Genomic DNA, 23,761 nt, shown 5'->3' on the forward strand with positions numbered 1-23,761 from the left:
GGCTGCAAAGCTTTTGGATTTTTGTAAATCCATCTTTAGGTATTTTTGTGTCTTTATGGATGCACAGTATGAATTTCTTTTTTTTTAGGCGATACCGATAACCAATAATAACCTGCAACTCATGGCTGATTCTGATACAACAACTGATAATTACCTGCTTGTCACAGCCGATACGGATACATCCGATAACTACCTGCTTTTCATGGCAAATACTGATATGATAATCAATAATCTGCTTCTCACAACCAGCACAGACACAATCACCGATAATTACCTGCTCTTCATCGCCGATACAATACAATAACCGCTAATTTCCTATGTGTCATAGCCAGTACTGATAAAATATCTAATAACTACCTGCTTATCATGACAAATAGTGATATGATAACCAATAATTACCTGCTTCTCATGGCCCATACCGATACAATAACAGATAATTACCTGCTTTACATGGACAATACAAAGATATCCAGTTATTTATTTTTTTTCTTCAGAAAGTTTTTAACCTGTAGTTTATGCACACCTCAGGATATAAAAAGATTAAAATGTATTAAGAAAATATGCATGATTTAACATGATAAAGCTCTGACCTAATCACAGCCAACAGACAGCACTATTGTTAACAAATACTAATAACAGTTTTGTGTCTTTCAGATGTTCCATTTTTTTTAGTGAAGTATACTCAAAATCTTGCCAAACATAGTTTGTTTTATATGCAGTATTTTACCTAAGAATTTAAATTAAATGCTTTGACATAATCTGTCAAAACATGCATGGCAATCGGTTATACTCGTATTAGGAGACTACTGCTGCAGAAGTGTGAGCTCAACACCAGGAACAGTTGCTAAGACTACCCGCACACACACACACACACTAACTGTAGCATCACACGGCTAGTGTTACCTAATGGTTATTCATTAGTTTAATGGCAGAGTCGAGTCTTTTGGTGTGAGTTTGTTGGAGTCATTTAAAGACTCAGTGTTGGATGTGAGCCGCTGCTGCTGTGTTAGCTCATGCAAAACGAGGAGATATTAAATTGACCATTTGCCAGGAGGAAAGAAGCTCCGGAGACGGCCCTTCAGTCCTAAACCTGTTTAACAGCACCAGGAAGTTTGCCTATCTGGTGGCTGTATCGGTGTGTGTAAATGCTGCCATTATTAAGTCAAAGAATGCAATTTGTCTTTGTATTATCACAACTATTTATCTGATATAATTTCCTAATCTGAATAATACATAATAATATTAAATTCCCATTATCTGCAGTTAATGTATTGGCCTGATAAATTATATATATCAGCCGGATATATATCATGCATCCCAACTATTTTTAATTGTACCTTGCTTCTTTTTGTGGCAAACATGAACTGTTTCGATGGGCATACAGTAGAGTGAAAGAAAGACCAGACAGCATTGGTTTATCCTGAGGATTTAAGTTTAATTATGACACCACATCAAAATAAAAATTTCCAACAGATCTGGAATTTAATTCCATCGATATACATGCATAGCAACAACGTTTTAAGAAACATTTTCTCCCATAATCAGGACATTGGAATGATCATTTTACATCAGTATCCCCACTGACCTCCCACCCATCTTGTTCATCAGCAATAAACTTAATTCTTGTACAACTTCTTTTTTTTTTCCCGATGGGGTTACAAATAATTATATGCACAGTCCCCATTTCATAATACTGCTTTCAGTAATGTTCCCTCATTTACAAAGTATTGCATTGAGAGCAAATTTCAAAAAGGGAGACCAAAGTGTATCATCAAACAGAAATACGAGTACTATACAAGAATGCTGCCATCCTCATGAAAACATCCACATCTGAGTTGAAGAAAAGAGACAGGGACAAACAGCCACATATGTATGCAAAGCCATGTGTATATGCCAAAATGTGAGATGCAGGGTTGTGCCTGGTTATCACCTCCAAATGGTGATCTTTTTTAAGGCAAACAAGTCATTAGTAGCAATCTGCAAGTGACATTTTGGGCATATACAGAAACTGGTACAGCAAATAAGAATACACAAGTGCCTCAGTAGCTATTTTGTGTCTAAAATGCATCTCATTTTTGTATTGTCTATTTGTTTCATTGAGCCTACATTACAGTGTAAACAATATGTGTGCTACACAAGAATGACTATACAATAACATTACAAACAACTCTGATATAAATTTCATTTTGAATTTAAATTAAGATCACTACTCCTATTAATACTGATTGTAAAATAAATTAATGTGAAAGTGGCACCAATATTATTCTTGATTCATTTTTCTTTTCTTTTTCTTTTTTAACCAATGGTTTTGCATTTTTAAGTCTTAAAACGATGAAAGAAGAAGCTTCTCTTGATTGTCCACAAGCAGCGTTTAGCACTGCGTGATGCACTATTCCAGACACAACAGTGTACCAAAACAAAGGAGAAAAAAGGGGGTAAAAGTTCGTGGAGGGGGGAAAGGTGTGGGAGGGAGAAGAGGAACATGTCTTATTCTTCTCGACTTATTTTACATGCTCTGCAGCATGTGATGAACAGTAAAACTTCTTATGGGTAATAAAGTTTGACAGGTTGTTGAACTGGATATCACAGAGGCGGCAGTACTTGCCACTTCCAGAGCCGTTCACGCCTTTGTTGGCTGCGGGCGCCGCCTCCTCACTTGGAGACTTGGAGGAAGGCGACATGTTCTCGTTGGAGTCGGCCTGGTTCTCGGCGACCCACGTCGGTGAGGGATTGGGAGGCTGGCCGTCTGGCTGGGGCTGATTCTCCTGCTGCGGCGGAGCCGTGCCTGAACGCTCCTCGGGCTTATGCCCCCCGTTGACGATGACCATGCCCCGGTTTTTGGGCAGTAGAGGAAGAGGCTCCTTGCCCGGGTGGGGGCAGCCATTAGCAGCAGGTTGTTGGGCCTGCTCCCTGCTTGCTCCTGTCTCTCCTCCTCCTCCTCCTGTTCCTCCTCCCCCATTAACACTCTGCTCCTGCTCGCTGGCCTCTCCCTGCATCACTGGTCCCCCAGTCACATAATCAGTCGGCTTTATCCCAAAATACGGCGATATTTGCTCGGGACCTTTCACCTTTTTTATTGCTCCGGGATAAAGGCAGTGGGGCAGAAACATATTCTTGTTCTCGTCTTTCGATGGGATGAGCTGAGGCTCAGCAAAAGGCTTGAGTCCTGGCACAGGCCCCAGGTGAGGGGGGAACATGCCTCCATTCTGCACCATCACCTTCCCGTTGCCATTCTTCTCACATTTGCCTGGGCTCTTATCGTAGACGTCATCGGGGCTGTTGTTGCCTTCGCTCTTCACATCTGGGAACATGGCCGGCTCCAGGCTGCCTGTCTCATTGTGTTGTTGCTGCTGTTGTGGCTGTTGTTGTTGCTGAGCGGTGGCGGCGGCGGCAGCAGCAGCGGCGGCTGTTGCAGGGCAAAAGTTCTGTTTGTGCGCCAGGTAGTTCTCCACTTTGTTAAAACTTATCTTGCACACTGCACATTCGTGATAGTCCAACAGTCTTTTAGGGGAGCTACATGTCTTGTCAGAGACTGGCGAACACTTTTTGCTGAGATCAATGGGAGCGTCCAGCTCCTGCTGCTCCACCGTATTGCATTTGGGAGCCAGAATAGGTTTAGTGACAGTCAGAGAGGCCTCCAGGTGTTTGGGTACCATACCGGGGAAGATGTCACAGCGTGGGTGGAAGCGGTCTGCCAGGCTTTCGACAGGATCCTGGGATGTACAAGGGTTCATAGGAGGAACTCCGAGGAACCCTGGCTGACCCATAGGGGGCCTCTGGTGGTCCTGGTCAGGGAGACACATCTCATACATCTTCCTGCGCTTGCGGTTCCTCACGGTCCTCTGCATGGAGGGTACCTTGTTGCTGGACATGCGTTTCATGGGTGGGTCATGACGGGTGGCGCAGTAGTACTGCTTGTGGACCATGTAGGTCTCGTGACGGCTGAAGGTGATATTGCAGGCATCGCAGGTTGTCTTTGTTGGGTCATTGTCACTTTCCACCAAACCCGTACTGGGGCTTTTCCCCTCCATCTGTTTTCCATTCAGCCTCTCCTCAGCTCCAGTCGGGGTAGAGACCTTCTTTACCTGTCCTGCTAGATCTTTATCCGGCCCTTTGGCCCCGGCGTTGATCATGTCCAACACATTGGAGTTCAGACAGGCGGACTGCATGAGGTGGTTGTCGGCGTCTGTGGGGTGGCAGCTGGTCAACATGCTAACAGAACTGTGACCGCTGTTGGGGCTCACCGCCTCGGGAACCTTATCTGAGAGGGCGGAGAAGTCGGGGGACTTTGCCATGTGTTGCCAGCGGCTGTTACAGTAGTGCTTTTTGTGGACCAAATAGTTGTCCAGGTTGCTGAAGGTGATATTGCATTCGAAACAGGTGGCCCCTTTGGGCATGAGAGGACTGTAGATGACAGGGGGGTAGCTGTTCCCTCCATGGCGCAGCCTCCGGTGAACTAGCTCTGACATTTTCGCCAGAATCTCAGAAGCCTGCGGGACTACTGAAATGTCTTGGGAGAAAGCAAACTGAGACAAGAAGGGGCCCATGGGAAATGTAGGCATGTTATGCTGCACAGGGGAGGAGGCCAGCCGGGGGCTGGAGGGCTCAGACTTGATCCTAGTGTAAGAAAAACTGGCTTTGCTGCCTGGGTGGGCCTCTCCCTTCTGAACAGACAGCATGGGCTTCTTCTCAGCCTTGTCAGCCTCTCCGTCTGTGCTGGTCTCCTTGTTGAGGGCCCCTTTGGGACTTCCCAGCAGAGCATCCTTCCTGTTGGCCAGCTCAGCGCGGGCCTGCTGCTGCTGCTGCTGGAGGCTTTCCTCAGGCCCCCTGGGGGAATGCTCGGTGCCGTCGCCTTCCCTGTGAAGTTTGCTGCCGTGCCCATGTAAGTCCTGATGCTGTAAGAGTTCCCTGTGGCTCTGGAAGCTGATATGGCAGTGATTGCATCTGAAGGCCGCCTGTGACAGGTGAGACATGATGTGATGCTGGAATGTAATAAGAGAATCTGCCGTGTAGTTACAGATTGTGCATTTCAAGCTGGTGCCAGGAGGGAGGCTCTCTTCCATTTTGACACCTGTGAAGGAGATAAAAGGGAGAAATGCTCAGAATCTCGCCTCCCACTTCTCCTTTAGAGTTAACTGTAGAAACCATCAAACGCTCATGCATTATGCCAGGCTTATTCCCATCCACTAGATATATTTTCTGCTCAAGGATAAACTGTCAACTATGCTAGCTGACAGCAGGATATGTATATTTTTGAAAAGAAATGACAGTCATTTTTCCAAACCTGTGCAAAAATCTGCCCCTGTGTCATTTTTCTCCCGAAACACTTTCTTTTAAACCCCCTTTCTTTGAAAAATTAATTGAAAGTAGCCATCTTCAAGAAGCGTAATATAATTTTAAAAGAGAAATCAGTTAAAAATATAGTTTCTGCACCCTGTCACTCACCACTGTGTGAGGTGCTCAAGTGCATTTCCAGAGCCCTGGCTCCAGAGAAACTCTTGTTGCACTGTGGGAAGGGGCACATGCTGGGGGTCTGGTGGGGGACGGTGTCGTTTTCCTCCACCACCGTATCTGGCTCCCTCTGCCGCCCGCTGCAGTAGTACATCAGATGGGCCTGCAGGTTCCTTTCGCTCCGAAACCAAATTCCACACGCCTTGCAGGGGAAGATGTCCTCTGGAGGGAGGGACAGGGAGCGGGACAAAGGGGACATGATATCAGGATATATACAGTACTTTCATATTTATGCATAAAGATAAAGAGCTTGCACGCACACACTCCTCTTCTCAACTTCTACAGTTCTGACTCTCAAAGCCTGCGTTAAAAGGCTTTTCCACCAAATCCTCAGCTGCTGCATATCGCTGTGTTGCTACCACTGGGTTGGTGCCCTTTCTCAAGGGCAAACAAGAACACTGGACCATCTGCTTACAGAAGCCTCCCTGTTGAGCTGAACCCAGATAGCCCTCGCTAAGTAAACAAACACACTATTTGCATGAGGCGTGTATTTTGCAATTAACACGTTAGTTCGAGCCTCAGTGTGTTTATGTGAACCCAAAACTTGAAGGTCGATGGCTCTTATCTCCAGTGCAGAGACTCATCTGGGTTAATCTACGCCCGGCGGAGACGACGCTCCTTGTTAAGCAGGTGACTGAGTGCAGGCTGTGGACTGGTGTGTGTGTGCATGTGTGTGCATGTTTGTGCGTGCGTGTGTGTGTGTGTGTGTGTGTGAGAGAGAGACAGAAAGAAAAAGAGCATGCGCGTGCAATTGTCTAAACAAAAGCACGTCTCGTTCCAGCTCCGTGTACGTATGAGGACACTCACTGTTGACGATGGCAGTGGGCAGGATGGAAGCCATCGCGGCCTGCTGCGGGAGGAGCTGGATGCTGTCCAGCAGCCTGGCTGGGTACATGCCCTCGCTCAAAGACATGTGGTTTACTGCCTGCAGACGTGAGTCAAAGTCCACTGCAAACGCCACCAGCTCTTCGCCCTCCATCATGTTCTTGGTGGTGGTGCACCATAGTTGGCCACCTGGACAAAACAGAGATAGAGGAGACATTTAGATGCATGCTGTGAGAGAGGAAAAAAAGCTTTGCTGCATGGGAGTAATTCTGGACTTAAATGTCAGGACGTTATGCAACTCAAGAAATTATATTTGTGGATGGCGTGCACATCTCAAAGTCTCAATGGCATGTTGCATAACAGTTTGTAGTTAAAACAGGAGAGTGGAATTTTGTTTCTGCTCCTTGCAGGATTGAAAAATGACATTTAAACATTTCAGCAGCAACATGTCTTTCCAAAATCCGTGCCCACATTACTCTGGATAGTGGACAGAGGATGCTGTCAACAGTTTTCAGAAGAACTATTTTTTCTGTAGTTCCAATGAAAACTGCTCACAGTGAGTTCTGTAAATGGAGGCACTGTTTCTGGAAAGACAAACTGCTTTTTAACTTTAGAAATGAGCACTTCAAATGAAAGTCCATTCACCTCCATTCAGACAGAAAAGAAAAGAAAACCAAAACTGTACATCAAAAGGTAAATAAGAACATGTATTTTTGTAAACAGGATTGACAAACCCCTTAAAAGGTTATTTCTTTCTTTCTTATGTCAGTCAAACGCTGCTTTTGAGGCTACTGTTGCTCATATCCAGTAGCAAGGCAAACCTCAGTAGGGATAAACTGTAGCCTACAGTGCTGTTGTCAGCTCCAACACTGAGTCAGGTCCTTCGAACTATTAGATTGTTGTGTTTTGGGATTAAGCATTCCCCTGAAATCTTCTGAACATATCCATTAAGTCAATAAACACTTAATATCATGCATTTATTAATTTATTCTGCATCAATTCATGGTGTAATTTTTTTAATTTTTCAAAATAAAAGTCTTGTGCTCCTTCTATGTTTTTACTGTGGGAGACAAATGCACATGTTCTAAATATTGAGGGGGACATGGCCCCTGTGTCCCACCTGAAATCTACACCTATGCACAAAGTCAGGAAGGATTCTAAAATGTAAAGAAAACCAAAGCTGTCCATTCAAAGGTGAATAGGAAAAACTGTTTTTTTTTGTATTTTGGTGAACAAACCCTTTCAAAGGTTATTTCTTTCTTTGTAATGTCACTCAAACATCTTTTTAGGCTACTGGCAAACCTCAGCTGGGGTAAACTGTAGCCTACAGTGCTGTTGTCAGCTCCAACACTGAGACAGGTCCTTCATATTATTAGATTGTTGTGTTTTGGGATTAAGCATTCCTCTGAAATCTTCTGAACATATTCATTAAGTCAGAGAAAGGGGGAGGGGGCAGGAGGGAGGAAGGAAGGAAGCGGGGGGAGTGAAGGTTTTAGCTTAGATAATATTTATCTCAGCACATGACAGGCCTTTCAGCTGCACTTCATTTTCCATTGAAGAGATTAAAGTTTTTAATATGACTATTTACAGAAATCTGGCCAGGGAGATAACAACAAACTATGATACGCTCCTGCTAAATGGCAGAATTAGGACATTGTTTCTGAGGAAAGCTGGACAATTAATTAAAGCACGCTGTTAGCTTTCAAAGATGTGCAAACATACCGACGGAGTGTCAGGCTGAGTGGGGGACATGTGATTTGAGCCCTGGCTGATGTGGAACAAAGAGAGTCCTGAGGAGAGGTGCGAAGGTAGGGGGGACGCGGCAAGGAACCCTCCCACACACACGTGTGCAACACTGATTACTCATGTTTACACAAAACCTATGAATCACCAGGTTTAAAACCGCCCTGTAGACACGGTGAAGGTGCTCAAGGAAGGCTGTGTGAGAAAACAAACCACTTTTCTGTGGATTTACTAGAAATGGATAAAAAAAAAAAACAGAGCCACTGTGACTTTACACTATTACAGCATCTGTTATGTGTAAATCATTGTAAGTTTCTCGAATGAACTGCCCCATTATTTTAATTCAAAATTGAATATTTCATATTTCACATCACTGTTTTGATTAAAACCTTTCTCGCCCTTCCTATCTGCTGGTGAAGCTCTGAAAATTAGACCAGCACAAACGTGTCAAAGGAGTGAAATAGTATTAAAATATGCTATCTTTCAAAGTCCCATTTGTGTGCAGGCTTCCTCCCCGTGTGTGTGTGTGTGTGTGTGTATCTGCGTGAGCGTGTGCATGTCAGCGCCACTTTAAAGAGCAGTGCCTATCTGTCGGCCAATCTGCTGTGACGAGACACACACTTCAGGCCGCTCCACTTCATCGTTTTGATTCTGTCATACCACACACTGCCTGGAGAGGCCCCTTTGAATTTTTATCTCCTAATTAAAATAACAAAACTCCTCTCCACTGTCTGCCCAAGTTACCATCAAGGTAGATACAAACTGCCACCGACAATGGCGGGGAATATATCGCAGCCATAGCCACAAAAGTTTCTCTCCTCCGAATGGATCTTTTTAGTTCAGACGCGCTCAGCTTACAAAGAGAATTATGAACTAGGCCCTGATGCTCAGATACAAATCAGTGTTTTTTTGGATCAATCCAAATCAAAGATACTGTATGCTCTCCTCAGCTGAAATAAAGTAGATTATGTGGAGTCTGATGAAAATGTTTTTACTGCATTTTGACAGAGGAATATGCACTCCGACTGCATCCCTTCAGCCAAGAATGCTACAGATCCATCTGTTGTGTGTGAGAATGCTGGAAGTGAGTTTTAGGACTGCATGTCCCAGTTTTACTGAGCTACACAAAACACTGAGGCAAGCACTTGTTACAGTCACTCAACCAAGACAAGGTGGTAAGATACATGTGCTTGGGCTGCAGGATTATGGTTGAAACTACACTTACATTGTCAGAATTAGAAATCGCAGTTGTTTCTCTCAGATTTGTGACAGTTTTTACTGCAAATGTTATGCATTATGTATCTGTATTTCTACTTTCATGCATCATGATCCTCTGTAGCTTCATGAGTATTTCACATAAGCAGGGGCAGAGGTTTCAGGGGGGTTTGGGGGTCCCCCATCAGAAAATCGGAGCATCAAACACTTAATGTACTGCATTCATTCAATTCTTATGCTCAAATTTATGTCTTTTCTGCAGTAATTCATGGTGTAAATGTCTTTAATTTTGTCATAATAAAAGCTGCTACTTTAATGATTTTATTGGGGGAGAAAAATGCACATTTTAAATGTTAAGTGGGACGTGGTCCCCATGTCCCCCCTGAAATCTACACCTTTGCACATAAATTGTTTAGGAATCTAAAACATAAATACAAAAATGTGTGATGAACAGTGTAGCCATAGCATCTGCAAGTTTGCACGCAAATGAATGCAAGTGCACAAGTGAACCTACAGTGCATGCATGTAGTGACCAGTGTATCCAAACTATTGTGCAGAAACATGTAAATTTTCCAGCACATATGGAGATGCAGATGCACTTAATTTAATGTCCTGCATTCATTTAATTTACATGCACTAATTTATGGTGTAAATTTTTTTAATTTCATCAAAATAAAAGTCCTCTGCTACTTTCATGTTTGCACTGGGGGAGACAAATGCATGTTCAATATACTGAAGGAGATGTGTCCCCTGTGTCCGTCCCCCCTCCCTCCCAAAATCTACACCTATGCACATAAGTCATTTAGGAATCTAAAATTGTAAATATACAAACGTATGATTAACATTCCAGCCATCTGCAAGTTTGCACACAAACAAATGCAAGTAAGCATGTGTACCCACAGTGCATGTATGTGCTGACTGCATCACATCCAAATCTACACCTTTGCACCCAAGTTATTTAAGAATCTAAACAAAAATATACAAGTTTGTACACAAACAAATGCAAGAACACATGTAGAGTGCACATATGTGGTAACCAATGCATTCAAAATATAGTGCAGAAACATGTCATTTTCATGCAAGGGGGGAGGCTCCATTTCCTGTATTCATTCAATCTTTATGCACTATTTTGTGCCTTTTCTGCACCAATTTATGTCTTTAATTTTGTCGAAAGAAATCTATCTATTAATGTCTGCAAGTTTGCTAGTTTGAGTGCAAGTTTGCCCTATGCTTCTTCAGTGTTTATTGGGAGAGACAAATGCACGTTCCAAATATTGATAAGTCAATTAAGAAAAATAAATATACAAACGTTTGATAAACTGTGCAACCATCAGCAAGTTTGCACAAAAACAAATGCAAGTACGCATGCATTCAGACTAATGTACAGAAACATGTTATTTTCATGCACATATGGAGATGCAAGGACACAGAAAACAGCCAGCACAGAGGCGTCAGGTGGGCGGCAGACAAAAACAATACTCCATGAAGCAGCTCTCCTGAAAGATTGGTCATGGCTGTGTCCCTCTGACAGCCTTTTCGTGACAGGTGATTTAATCGCAGAAACACAGGTGAGCCACCTATGCCAATGGCATGATCCACATGAAAGAAAAAGCCAAGAGGAGGGGAGAGGGGGGTCAAGAGTTAGAGCGAAAGACCAAAAGCGTAAGTCGTGAAACTGGGGGAAAGGCTGGGAAAAGTGCAGCTTGTGATTTGCACTTGTTTGCCTGCTAACTGTCTGCAGTGAGCTGCCTTTGTGCAGTGGCCAATGCAGTTGGAATGAAGGCTATTGTCTAAATCCTCCTGCAGAGCACCTGATAAAAGAATAAAGAACTATGACATATTCTAAAAACAATGGAGGAATTAAGGGGAGACAATAGGCCAGCTGCCTCATTAAAACAATCAAAAACGGCATCCTGTACGTAGTCCAGATAATTAAAAACCACTGCTTCCTACAGTCTCTCAATACCATATCCACCGGCTCACTGAGGCCCTGAGACTATGGCTCTGCTGGCTAAATGCCCTCTTCTCTCTCTTCCCTTTGATTAATGCTTTATTTGAACGTGCAGTTGAAGATGAACATATGAAGGAATTCATGAAACAAAATTATAATGCAAACCCTTTCCTCCTATAAGTACTTATAAACTAATCAAATGTCTCAGGATGAATCGCAGGGACTCGGGGCGCGGGTTCCCTCCCCTTTGCCTAAAGCCCCGAGAGATTTCAAAGTGCAGGCATCACAGGGCATTTTTTAATTTCCTCACTTTAAATGACTTTATAAGAAAACGGATGTGTACAGTATCTGTATATGTATGGGGGGCAGGCAGGGAGAATAGAGCATGAGATACTTGAGCAGGAATATTTTTTTTTTTTTTGGCTCCCCTGCAAACCGCTACCACCACCACCATATCTTAATGAAGCCGCAAACAAATCTCTCATGCCTCGTGCAAAAGCTGAGAGACAACAAAGCGGCAGAAATAACAGAAGGGCCCGGATAATTAAACTGGCCTGAAGACAGGTATTCAAATGTTGGTGTGTAAACAGCACAACTCTTTAATAGTTTAGCTGTAAAATGCGTAGTTAAGCACATCAGCACTTGCCTCTCCCATCTGTCCAAACACATTACCGTTGCAGAGGCCATTACAGCACTGGAGAACAGTCCCACTGCACCACAGCCACATATTATGGGAGGGGCTGAATGGGGCTACTGGGAGAATTAACAGTGGGCTATTGGCGTTACCTGAATGCATCGTAGGGGGTCACATATTAAAAAGCATCTTTGAGAAATATCCTAACCTTTAAACCCTAACCCTAACTTCCTCACAATCAAATCTATATAACTGGATTTAGTGCAAAATTTTCCTTTGTGAAGCCCGATTTGTTTTTTTCTTGCTTTGGTAAATCTGCTCCTTTAAGTCCTCGTCTCTGCCTATTGGCTCTGTACTTAACTGCTGGTCTTAATTGTGAAGTGAGGCTAGTGGTGCCTGAAGCCACAGAGAGGGTTGTAATTAAAGACCTCTACTCTTCTTGTCTTCAAATCAGCTCCAACTCCTCCTGGTCAAATGGGAACAAGCTCCTCACACCTGCGAATATCAAGTAGCTTTGCGTTGTTAACCACTACTTTTTTAACCAAGCTTTATCATTGCAGGAGTAAATCACAACTTCCCAGCCAACTTACTCCTGGATCTTGTGAAAATATTTATAGCAAATTGTGGGATGAATAATATCTGTATCTGCACCTGACAGCAGACAGTGCTTGTGACAAAACACTAAACAAACCTTCCTCATGAATACTGGTAAATATTTGGACTGTTTCTGGATCATCAGAGTTGAACACATTAGGATGACTCATGGCTGTCAACCCTCGCCGTCACAATCCAGAGCAAGCAGGCAGGCGGCAGGGAGGGAAAACGCTGAGTTAGACCCGAGCGGGAACATCATTCACAGGGTCAAACAAGCTTACTATTATTGACGGTACACTAAACTAGAATTAGCTGACTCTACTATTATTTCACTAAGGCAGTGACACAGATTGACTCTCTCCCGCTCTATCTCTCCTTCCACCTCCTCCTTCTCATTTGTTGTCTTGGCCACTAGGAGGCACTCTTCTCATGCTCAAGCGGCAGCCGGTGGATGTGTTTTCTGCTGCGATGATGCAGAGACGCCTCAGACATGGCAGAGCAGCATAGACGCCAGTCTGCCTATACATCCTTGAAGGTAGGTGCTAAAGATCTTACTCTCGTGAGATATGTATTTGGATCAAAAAGGCATTCTGCTGACCTTATTTTGACTTGTCTGGAAATTATGTTGTGTAAGCTTTAATGTGGGACTACATTTTTTTTTTTATGTTTAATAATCTTTTGTCTGTTGTCGCTGCATTTTTGTAATGACAGTAATCAAGCATGCCTGAATGCATTTGTCACTTTTTTAACACATTTTATATTTGACTTTAAATTTTTCTAAATTGCAGCAGGAAAAAAAAATCTCCAGAGAAATAAATACTGTTACAGTAAATATGTGTTTACAGAGCCCTGACTTGTCTCGTCTGACACCCCAAACCCCCCAGATTTCCCTCCTTTTTGCACCACAGCGTCCAGACTAATTTTAGCATCAAGTGTTTTTGCAGATATAGCCAGTACCGAGAGCTCATGGATGGCCTCGAGCGAATGGCACGCGGGTCAGAATCCACAAATTAAAAAGTCCTCCCAGGGGAGCCTCGTACACGCCGCTGTCTCTATAGTATACATTCACAGGCAACAAAGACATAAAAGCAGCACAGCAACCCAACAATGTCATTCAACACACGTTTATGAACTGTTTGAAGACACAAAAAAAACAGTTGGAAAAAAAAGCGATGATGTGATTCAGCAAATGTTTTACTGAGTAAAAAATTAAATGTTTCACTTTGAAATTAAAAGGACGTTTGTGTGGCTGGTCTCTGGAGACTCGTGTAGCTCTTTCAATACAGTGAAAACGATTCTGGCAGGGGGATGTTTGCCTGGTAATAGTGTTGTAATAATTTTGAGGGAGGTAAAAAAAAAAAAAAAAGAAAAGTGAAATAGCAGCTATTTTTGCTCTAATAGAGTGCAATGCCAAAGCTTGAATATTTAATTCTAATTATTTTATTCAAATTTATATTTTTTCTTCTGAAATTCATTAATTAAAGGAATATTTAACACTCCAAACATCACCTTTTTTATAATGACTTTTAAACAAAATATTTTAAGATGCGCAAAAAATCTGCAGATCTAAATAAAACATTTCTTTTTTTTTTTACAAAACAAATAATACATCTCCTGTGAACACTCAATTTTACACTTTCCATATTGCAGGTAACACATGAGTTCAGTGCTGTCAGTCTGAGACAATAACAGCCACACATTCCTACAGTACAAAGCTGTTCTCCCTCATTAGCTGCCACACACAGTCAGCTCCTCCCTGTCCACAGTAAAGTGGAGTAGACTATTAAAGGAAAGCTCTGACTGGCTCCTCTCCTCTGCGCTTCTCACTGCTTTATTCTTTATTTGGACAGGTTTGTCCCATTGAGCACTCTATTAGCTATCCTTCTCTGCGGGTAGTGCTGCCTGTGTCCTGGTTGTGGCCAGTCGACATGTGTTTACTGCGGCCCCCGCTGCGGCGGCAGGCTGGTTGGGGGCCCGTCCTGACCAAGCCCTGCTAATGGGACCAGAAGACCCCTCGTGACAGGGCGCCGCTGTGTTGAGCACCGCAGCAGACCCTACCCCTCCCTCCTCTACAGCTGCGGCCCCGTGGCCCATGTCCCCCTACCCATCATGCCTCGGCGGGAGCAGGTGAACGGCGGAGGGCCAACGCCGGTGAGCTCGGTTTTCCTGGGAGAGCGGCGCGCCATCGCCACGCGCCTCAGTGGTTCCTCCAACATGGCTCCGGCCCTACGCCACATGGGCTGGCTGGCCAGTCTGTGTGTCTGTGTGTTTTTTTTAAGTGTGTGGATGTATGTGATTGTATGTGAGTGTGTGTGTGTTTGTGTGTGTGTGTGGAGGGGGGGTGTATGGTGGATGCCAGCCCTAATGCAAATGCTTGCCGTTTAAAAAATGGGAGCCTCTCTCCTCCTCTGTCTCTCCTCTTTGGAAAGGTCTATTTTGGCCTTCTGGTGCTGGCACTTATTTTTTTCCTCTCCAGAAGGACAGAGAGCCAGAGAGATGCACCTGTCATCCATTTTGAAATTCAACATTATTGATCTGGGCACGAGGAATGGAATTTATGTGTTTTTCTACGTGATTTGTGCCCTAAAATGTATACATTTCCCCTTTGTTGAATGTTTCTGTGTCTTATTTACAGCCATGTTAATTTGGTGCTCCCAACACAGCAATACACAGAAAGAACACAGACATACATACACACACACACACACACACACACACACACACACACACACACACTCTGACACACAAGTACACACACCAGTCACCGGTGCAACATCCCAGCATGCCCTCTGTCTCTGCACCCCTGTAATTCTACATATTGCTTAAAGTATGTGCTAATTAAATTTTCTGTCGGTTTGCAAGAGAAATAAATAATCTGCAGCTAAAAGGCCTAATTGCGTTTGTCACATTGTGTCTCGGTGGCTGGTGCATCGGGAGCACAGCCGCTGCCCTTGCTCATTGCCATTCTGTCGTCCTGGCAAGCCCCCGCGCTGCCCCAGGTATCACCACGCGGCCATCTGGAGCCGACATCTGTCTCTCTATTGATCACAAGGGTTTAGCACTTGATCAAACAGACTGCGACAGGAAATTGCTCTTTTCCCCACAGAAAAGGCCAATCGCCTGCGTGAGGGTAATAGAGTGGAACTGAGTTGCAGCACCAGCGCGGTGGGCAGGCGGGCACGGGCACAGCCAGGCAGGCAGCGGCACGGCGGTGTCAGCCGCTGTGGAGGTGGCGGGGATGGCACGAGTGCTAAAAGTCCACTGCCGTGTTACCGAGAGCATGTTTCTAACCTTTCTGCGGCAGCAGCACTCTTGTCGCAAATTCTAATTTAAAATCATGCAGATTTTCAGTTTTCCACTGTGAGCACATCACTGAGAATCTGTGTATGCATGCAGAAGATGAGACCATCACCTCTGATTAAAAAAATGTGAAGATCTGGATTTATCTTTCAAGTCATTCAGGTAAATGTCGAAGCCAACAGCTGTCTGAAACTGTTAGAAAAGCTGCATGCAAAGTGAAATATGCTACATGATAAGTACACCAGATGGTGGGAAATTAATGTATTACTTCTGGAATAAAATTAAATACATGAGCATTAACACCAGGGCTGCATTCTGATATTTGAGATTTCATAATAATTAAAATGCACGACAGAGGGGAAATTCTAGCAGTGCGCGAACCTTTAAAAAAAATATGCGTTTAATATGTAACTGAGCACCCGGGTTCAATAGTGGGAAATCCCTGACAAGGCTGCAGTTGTCTCTTGCTCACTGGTATCCCCAGTGGAGTTCAACACACTATTAGTGCCTGAGGTGAACAGCTCCTGAATGTGTGTTACAGTATGTTAGCTGAGGCTGCGGTCCACATCTAAAATAGTGGTTTCTCTCTGCCAGGGCATGCTTTCCAGGCACTCACTGTAACACCATGTTTAGCAAGTATGGACAATTTGATACTGAAGGTGACATTTATTCCGCATTGTCGGAAAATATTTAATTGTTCCTGCAGAGAGCGAGATATGTTTCCCCTTGCCTACAGTGCTGGGATTGTCCTTTGGAATATGATGCAAATTTGGGATGAAGCAACTAATTCCTTCCTTGCACCCCTGTACACCCCCCTCCCTCAATCCTCCGCCAGCCTCCATCCTCCCCAGACACGAGGATTCTGATTAATCGTGTGACCGCCCCTCGTTTTGCATTTTACACAATCTCACGGCACCACGGTGAGATGTGTGAGGTGTTTCGCCACTTTTGGCAAGCTGAAAAGATGTAGCCCAAGGAAGAACAAGTCGAAAGTACGAGCGGGGGAGAAAAAAAATATGACCAGGGGACGTGATAAAAAATTATCAGCCAGTGTGTTTTCCTGTTTGGTTTTAATCTACATTTAATTAAATTCTTATCTGCTGTGTGCTTATGGCTGCATTTGAATGGCGAGGCTGCATTCATTATGAATGGTAAAATTGAACTCAGTACATTGTGTGTGGCCCAATAAAGAAACAAGACTCTTATTGCAGTGCATGCACAAGCTCCGACAGACATGCGGAAAAAATAAGTCAATTAAGATCGGTCTTTAAATTACCGCTGTATCAAAACAAGGGGCGGGAGCATGCTCCATAATAGAATCCTGACAGGGGAGAGAGCACAGTAGACTGTTGTTAATATACATCCCATTTGATACAGCCAATTGTATTAGCCTGTTTATGGAATGCACATAGTTGATGCACACTAGATTTACTAGTCTGTCATGATAGTTCATAATCGACAAAGCGGGGGGGGGGGGGCTTAGAGGTCAAATGAAAAATGGCCGCAGCAATATAATAAGAGTTCCTCATAAAAGATTCTGCTAGTTTATCTGAATGTTAGAGGTCAACAGCAAAGGTCAACGACAGAATATGTAGACAATATGTGGACCAGAGCAGATACCGAAGAGTTAAATCCAAAGGGAGGGGAAAAAAAAAGGAAGCTCCAAAATTGTAATACTATTGACAAAAGACACACAGCTTATAACGGGCGGGCGGCACTTCATAAGCTAAGAACAATATCCCATAGGCAGCACCCCGGAAAACGTCGAAAAAGACCCTGAGCCGATACTACAAAGTTGGGCCCCGGCAAAATCCCTAAATCTTCCAGTTTGCTTATTCCGAGCAGCGTGGGGGGAGAGGGAAGCTCCCTGCTGCCTGCCCATGTTTACAGAGCCGTTCTCATCTCTAGGCCTTGCTCATCCACGGCACTGACACACGGTGTCGACATGATTAGGGGGTCTGCCTTTTGCATAGGGCCCGCGTGTGTGTGCGGGGGGTTTGGAGGATCGGCAGATGAATGACTTTGGTGCATCGGAGAGGGATCACAGCAGATAATCGCTCCCGACTGCTGCGCCGGAGCTCTCAGATCTGGTCTTTAAAATAATGTTCGGAGTCAAGTCCCTCCAAAGCGTTTTTTTCCTTTTTTTTTCTCTCTCGCAGGTTATCTTCCCGCATTTTATGTTTGCTGTTTAAATCTTAACAGGACACAAGCAGCAAGGGAGAGCAAATATGTCTGGAGTCGGAGGAACCGGAGTGGAAATGTCATTGCGAGGGGTTAAGATTAGCTGAAGCAAGAGGAGGAGGGGGGGGGAGCTGAGGAGATGAAACTCCTCTCTATCCGAACGGCTTTCACTCCTCAAGAAAAAACTTGGAATGTTGAATTTAACCTTGGGAGGCCGGATTCCTGCGAGAGGGATAATGAATCTGACCTCTCGCTTAAACTGACATCATTCAAAGGCGTTCAGTCAAACACAAGACAAACACCAAATCTACTTAAGTGCATTTAAATACAGACCACCAGCAGCACACCAGACAGCGTGAACACAGTACAACATAAATTCCAATATCATAAATACTGCTATCACACAAACAGAGGAGCCATAAAGCACGGCTGCCTGTGTCTGGGACTATAAACCTCTGGCGTTACTCATAGGGAATAAACACACATGCACAATTTACTGCACTAGATCCCCCCTTTGTTTATCTTTTAAATAAGCACACTTTATCACCTTCCTGCATAAGCAAATTGCATGCAATGTGTGTTGTTTTAACATTTGATATGCTGTCCGGAAGATTCATTTCTCCCCACGAATTCAATTGTCTTTTCTTTTTTTTTTGCAATATCCTGCTGCCATAGGCATCAGGCCCCATCACCTGTTCGTTATCACTGGCCGTCCTGTTTGGGAGCTCTTGAAACGGTGCCATGGCACTGACTCTCAGTTAACAGCAGGTCTCTGAACTTCTCACGCTTGATGGCGGAGGCTGGAAAATTACGCTAACAACTAATTAACATCATAAAGAGCGTTTAAATGGACGGACGACACCTGCAACCTTCATTTGCACACGCTAACGCAAAAAAATTACCTGTGTTTTTTATTTTTGCAGATAACGCATGCATTTTTTAACACCATTTAGAATATTCATTTTCCCGTGGCTGGCTTTAGAATTGGCACCACTGTCCTTTTTTTTTATATTATGTACTGTAAAAAAAAAAAAAAGCCACCAGGCCAAAATAATAATTGTCAAAACAGAGAGCTGGCAGAATTCCTAAAGCTGTTTTTGAGTTTGTATGCACCTTAAAAAAAAAAAAAAAAGCGCATCACTATATGCTGTGCCTGAAATAACACATTCCATTTCTAATTTCTATTTGAATATAAAATATTTCCAGGCGGCAGACATGGACCTCCAGTTACTGGTCCGAATAACAAAGTGCTGCCTGTCAGTCTGAGACACTTTGCTGGCTGGCTGAACTAAGCTGGTTTAGACTGACAAGTCTTCAACGGTGGCAGCCTCAGCTTCCTCTGGCAGGCCTCTGGAGTCCTTTTCTCACTCCCGGCCTCAGAGCCTTTCACTGGAGATGACCACAGTACAGTCAAGTATCCGTGTTCTTTGAAAGCGCTCTCTCTCTCTTTCTCTGTCTTTCCCTTCAAAGGTCTGAAACGGGCGCTAACTTCCGCAGGACGGTAATGCACTCACACCTCATTACAGAGCCACATTATGGACTACAGCAGTAATACGGCTTTAATCTTCTCCAAATCGTTATAAATGTCAAGCTGGGGCCAGGGACTTCCCAGTCTACTGCACCAATGGCTTAGCCCGCTATCCCCTCTTTTCCGTATTAGCTATAGCCAGAGAATTACATTCACTGCCAGATCCCCTGAAACTTTCAACCCTTTTGTTCCAACATTCAATGCACCATTAACATACGCTTTGAAATTGCCTCCCCCCTCCTCCCCAAAAAAGCCCCAAACAGCTAAATATGAAAACAGTTGATACCCCTACCCCGCCACATCCAGCCCTTCCCCGCCCGTACCTCCCCCTTCTTTTCCTTAGCCTCTCCTAATGAGACGCAACATCCCTGTCTCTCCACTGAAGGATCCAGACTTTCTGTGTGATAGAGAGACTGCGGCTGTTTATTAATAATGAATTTGGATGTTTGCGTGCGGAATGTTATCAGCGCGCACACAATCCCACCAATAGTTTGCCCTGATGGGGTAGCTGGGTTCCTCATTAGCAGAACATATTTAATCCAGAAGTTTCTTATCAAATGTCACACCTGCATCTCTAAATGGCATTTTCACATTCATTCGCCTGTATTTGGGAGATGAGGCTCCAAGGTGCTTTGCAGAGATTAAGAAGGAGAGAGAGTGCAAGCTTATTTTATCATTTAGCGGGTCTGGAAGGAATCCAAGGAGTTTTTGTCTTGTTGTTGTAATTAGAAAGCCTTTTAAGTGATAACGCCTGCATAGGAATATGAATATGTAGCGATCAGGCCAGTCCCCCCCCACACACACTCCCCACCTCCTCCTCATCTCTCTCTCTCCCTCTCTTCTCTTCTCTTCTCTCTCTCTCTCTCTCTTTCTCTTGGCTTTTTTAAATTGTTGAATGCTGAGTTTTTGTTCTATGTACAGCAAGGATTAACTCAGAGGCTTCAGAAGTTTAATGAAAGACTTGAAAGTACACACTTTTTTTTCTTGTTTCTGACTGTGACAATGTTTCTTTTTCCTGCGCGAGAGCGGACATGACATGTGTACAACTTTTGTCTTTATACCTAAAGCATAAAGGATGGACTTTACTTTCCTTAAGGACACATTTCAGCTGCAGCACTTGACAAACAATGGACAGTAATAACACGAAATGGTGGGGGGGGGGGGGGGGGGGGCTTAGTATTTAAAACATTTATAGAGATAATATTTTTTGAATAGATTGTTTTTAAATTATATTATCCTATGTATATTTTATTGCATTATTTCAAAGAAGCAAAATATGACAAGCCTTCTAATAAGGTTAAATACACACAGACTGTGGGACTGATTGCAATTTCAGCTCATGTTTTACTTAACATGATAAAGCTTTGACCACGAAAGCATTATTTGCTTCAAAATTAAGTTTATTGCAAATAATAGGACAGTGTGCAGGAGTTCTCTTCTCTATATCTATAGAGCATTTCCTCATACACACCTGTTGGAAAGTTTTTGAAGGTGTGCCCGAGCCTCCACTTTGAAGGTTTTCTCTCCCCAATAAATGTGGAGTGGCCAAAAAAAAAATATTATTGTTATAATTTTGCCCCGATATTTAGCATTAGCCTGATTTGATCATTGACTTATTAAACATGTTTTTGAATGGATTGGTTTTAAAATACATGATCCTATGTGTATATTGTTACAGTTATTGGCAAGAAGTATAATATCAGGTTCTACTCATAGCCTAAATGCACCCAGACTGTGGGACTGATTGGGATTTTAGGTAATGATCTCTGATCGGCCTCACCTGAGTAGGCGTTATCTAAATATGCTTTTGATTGTTCTTTTACTTGATGAAGCTCTGACAACCAAAACATTATTTGCTTAATAATACATTTTTCTTCACCTATAAACTATTTCTTCCAACATAAGTGTCTACAAGTTTTTGAAGGTGCGCTTTCAGGTTTTTCAGTCCCCAATAAAAACATTTGTCACTCCCCAATATATGTGGGGTAGCCAAAAATGAGAAAATATTATGATTTTGCCCTGATATGTACCAGTAGCTTGACTTGATTGCTGACTTATTATTAGTCATGTTTTTGTACAGATAGCTTTTAAAAGATTATCCTATGTGTTGCGAGGGTCTGAGGACTGAAACATTGTTTGCTTAATAATTACATTTATTGCAAGCAACAGGACAGTGTGAATTCTCTTTTGTATATCTATAAACAATTTCCTCCTACGTACCTGTGTACAAGTTTTTGAAGGTGTGTATGAGAGTCAATGTTCAAATTTTTCTCTACCCAATAAAATATTATATTATATTATATTATCCTATGTGTATATTGTTGCAGTTATTACCAAGGAGTATAATATTTCATGTTAGGAGGTGCCTTCTAACAAGGCTAAATGCACACAGAGTGAAGGACTGATTATGATTTCAGCTCATGGTCTCTGATTGGCATTACCTGAGTAGGCGTTATCTATTTATGTTTTCAAGTGTTCTTTTACTTAACCTGATGAAAGTATGACAACTGAAACGTTGTTTGCTTGATAATAAAGTTCATTGAAAATAATAGAACATTATGCAGGAACTCACTTTTCTTCATGTAGAATGCAGAATACTTTTATGCTGATGAAATTTCCACCTAAATATTTGATGCAGTTAAGGCAAAAACTTGGTGCAGAAAAATTTACCAGAATGCAGGAAATTAAGTCTTTAAGACTTAATTTTTCCTATGAGCAGAGCCCCATACCCCCATTCATATGTGCTCTCCCCAGTGCTAAAAAAAACCCCAAACTTCCCTCTGCTCTTTACTGCTGTTCTTCACTTAGCCTTCCAGGAGTCAAACCAGTGGAGAATGTAACATTTCCTGCAAAAAAGCTCAAATATGTAACATTTCCTGTTACAATACTCCTCTCCAGCTGCAGGTATGCAGTCCCCCCTCTCAGTAGTGGCATTTAGTTCCTGTGTATATCCAGAAAAGCTGCTGCTAACCATCGGGCCAGAGATAAGTGCAAAACTGAGAAGTATTGATCCAGTAATAGTGGTTCACGCTTTGACTCTGACACCTTAACCCTGCAGACATAATGTCATAGCCTCTTATCCTTTCCTCTTAACACAACCTGCCTATCTCCCACAAGCTGTCACCTCTGGTAATACGCTTCTCAAAAGCTCCCCTAAATCACTGAAATCATTGCACTTTCAGACATTATTTATTTTCCCACCTCTTAAAAGTGAAGCATGATTTACAGTTCGGTAAAAGGTTGTGCCTTTTTCTTTTTTCTCTGTCTCCTCCTTTTTTTTCCTCCTCTTCCTCTATTTCCCTTTAACGCTTTCCGTCAAGGTAATTCTATTTCTACCATTGTAAGAGCTGCTACGTCGCAATTACTATGTTAGGTCTGTGTAATTGTGTTGGCTTACAGCGCATGATAAATACAGTCGTGCTAGGCCCTGCATAGTGATCCCAGATGTATGCTGGTTTAGACATTTTCATTAATTGAAAGCGTCACTGTGTAACAGTGCAGTATTACACTCTGGCAGGTGTGAATGAAGTCTAATACAGCTTAATTACTCCGCAGCTAAATATGTATTGTAGGGATCTCTTATGTGGGGCTTTTTATCTGCTACAAATCACAAGTTTAAACCACTGGAGGGTGGGAGTGATAATTAGTGAGGATTTAGGCATCCAGAATTCTAATAGAAAGACGCTTGAATGAATCCAAACATCTCGCTCACATAACAAAAGCTGTAAACGATCAGACGTTTTTTGCCCAAACTTTTTTGATCGATGCGTTTCAAAAGGCTGCCACGAGAGCGTCTAGGCCATCGCTGAAGGTTGCCAAACGTTGACATTATATGCAAATTTTGTTTATTATCTTGCAGGCAGCACAGATCCTGCCGTGGTCGGGCTGGTGCAGCCCACAGCAACTTCCAAGCAAGGTTTATGCACAAGGGTTTCTAATTAGCTCTCTGAGGGCTGCAGTTAGTGCAGCACTTCTCACAACAGCCGTTGGGAAGTTGAACACTAACTTGGAGGGCTCCATATGTTGCCCAGGAGGCCTGAGAGACAGACTGATCCTGTGTTTCACATTAGGAGACGCTATGTTCACTCCTGAGAGCCGTTTCTCATTCTTCCACGGATGAAGAGGAAAGAATAGCCAAACCAATGAATGGCGTTCATCATTAGTTATGTATCTGTGGGCTGCCTTCATTTAAAATGGATCCTTTTAAATATGGAGGCCTTGATGCAAAACAAATCAATTCAAAGATATTCAGGCAAATTGTAAATAAACAGATGGAAGT

General features: G+C 43.1%; 1 protein-coding gene across 1 annotated transcript in view; it reads right to left on the reverse strand.

The window, feature by feature from the left end:
- Nucleotides 1-1,705: 1,705 nt before the first annotated feature.
- The window catches only part of zfpm2a (zinc finger protein, FOG family member 2a), a 143,042-nt gene continuing 120,986 nt past the window's right edge, over nt 1,706-23,761 (reverse strand). Inside the window, exons 6-8 of the mRNA XM_042490344.1 lie at nt 6,319-6,525; nt 5,446-5,673; nt 1,706-5,071 (exon numbers count right to left, since the gene is read on the reverse strand). Of these exons, the coding sequence (XP_042346278.1) occupies nt 2,502-5,071; nt 5,446-5,673; nt 6,319-6,525 (3,005 nt within the window). The 3' untranslated portion in view covers nt 1,706-2,501. The remainder of the gene's footprint in view (nt 5,072-5,445; nt 5,674-6,318; nt 6,526-23,761) is intronic.

This window comes from Plectropomus leopardus, chromosome 7, assembly GCF_008729295.1.
Source record: "Plectropomus leopardus isolate mb chromosome 7, YSFRI_Pleo_2.0, whole genome shotgun sequence".
Classification (NCBI taxonomy): domain Eukaryota; kingdom Metazoa; phylum Chordata; class Actinopteri; order Perciformes; family Serranidae; genus Plectropomus; species Plectropomus leopardus.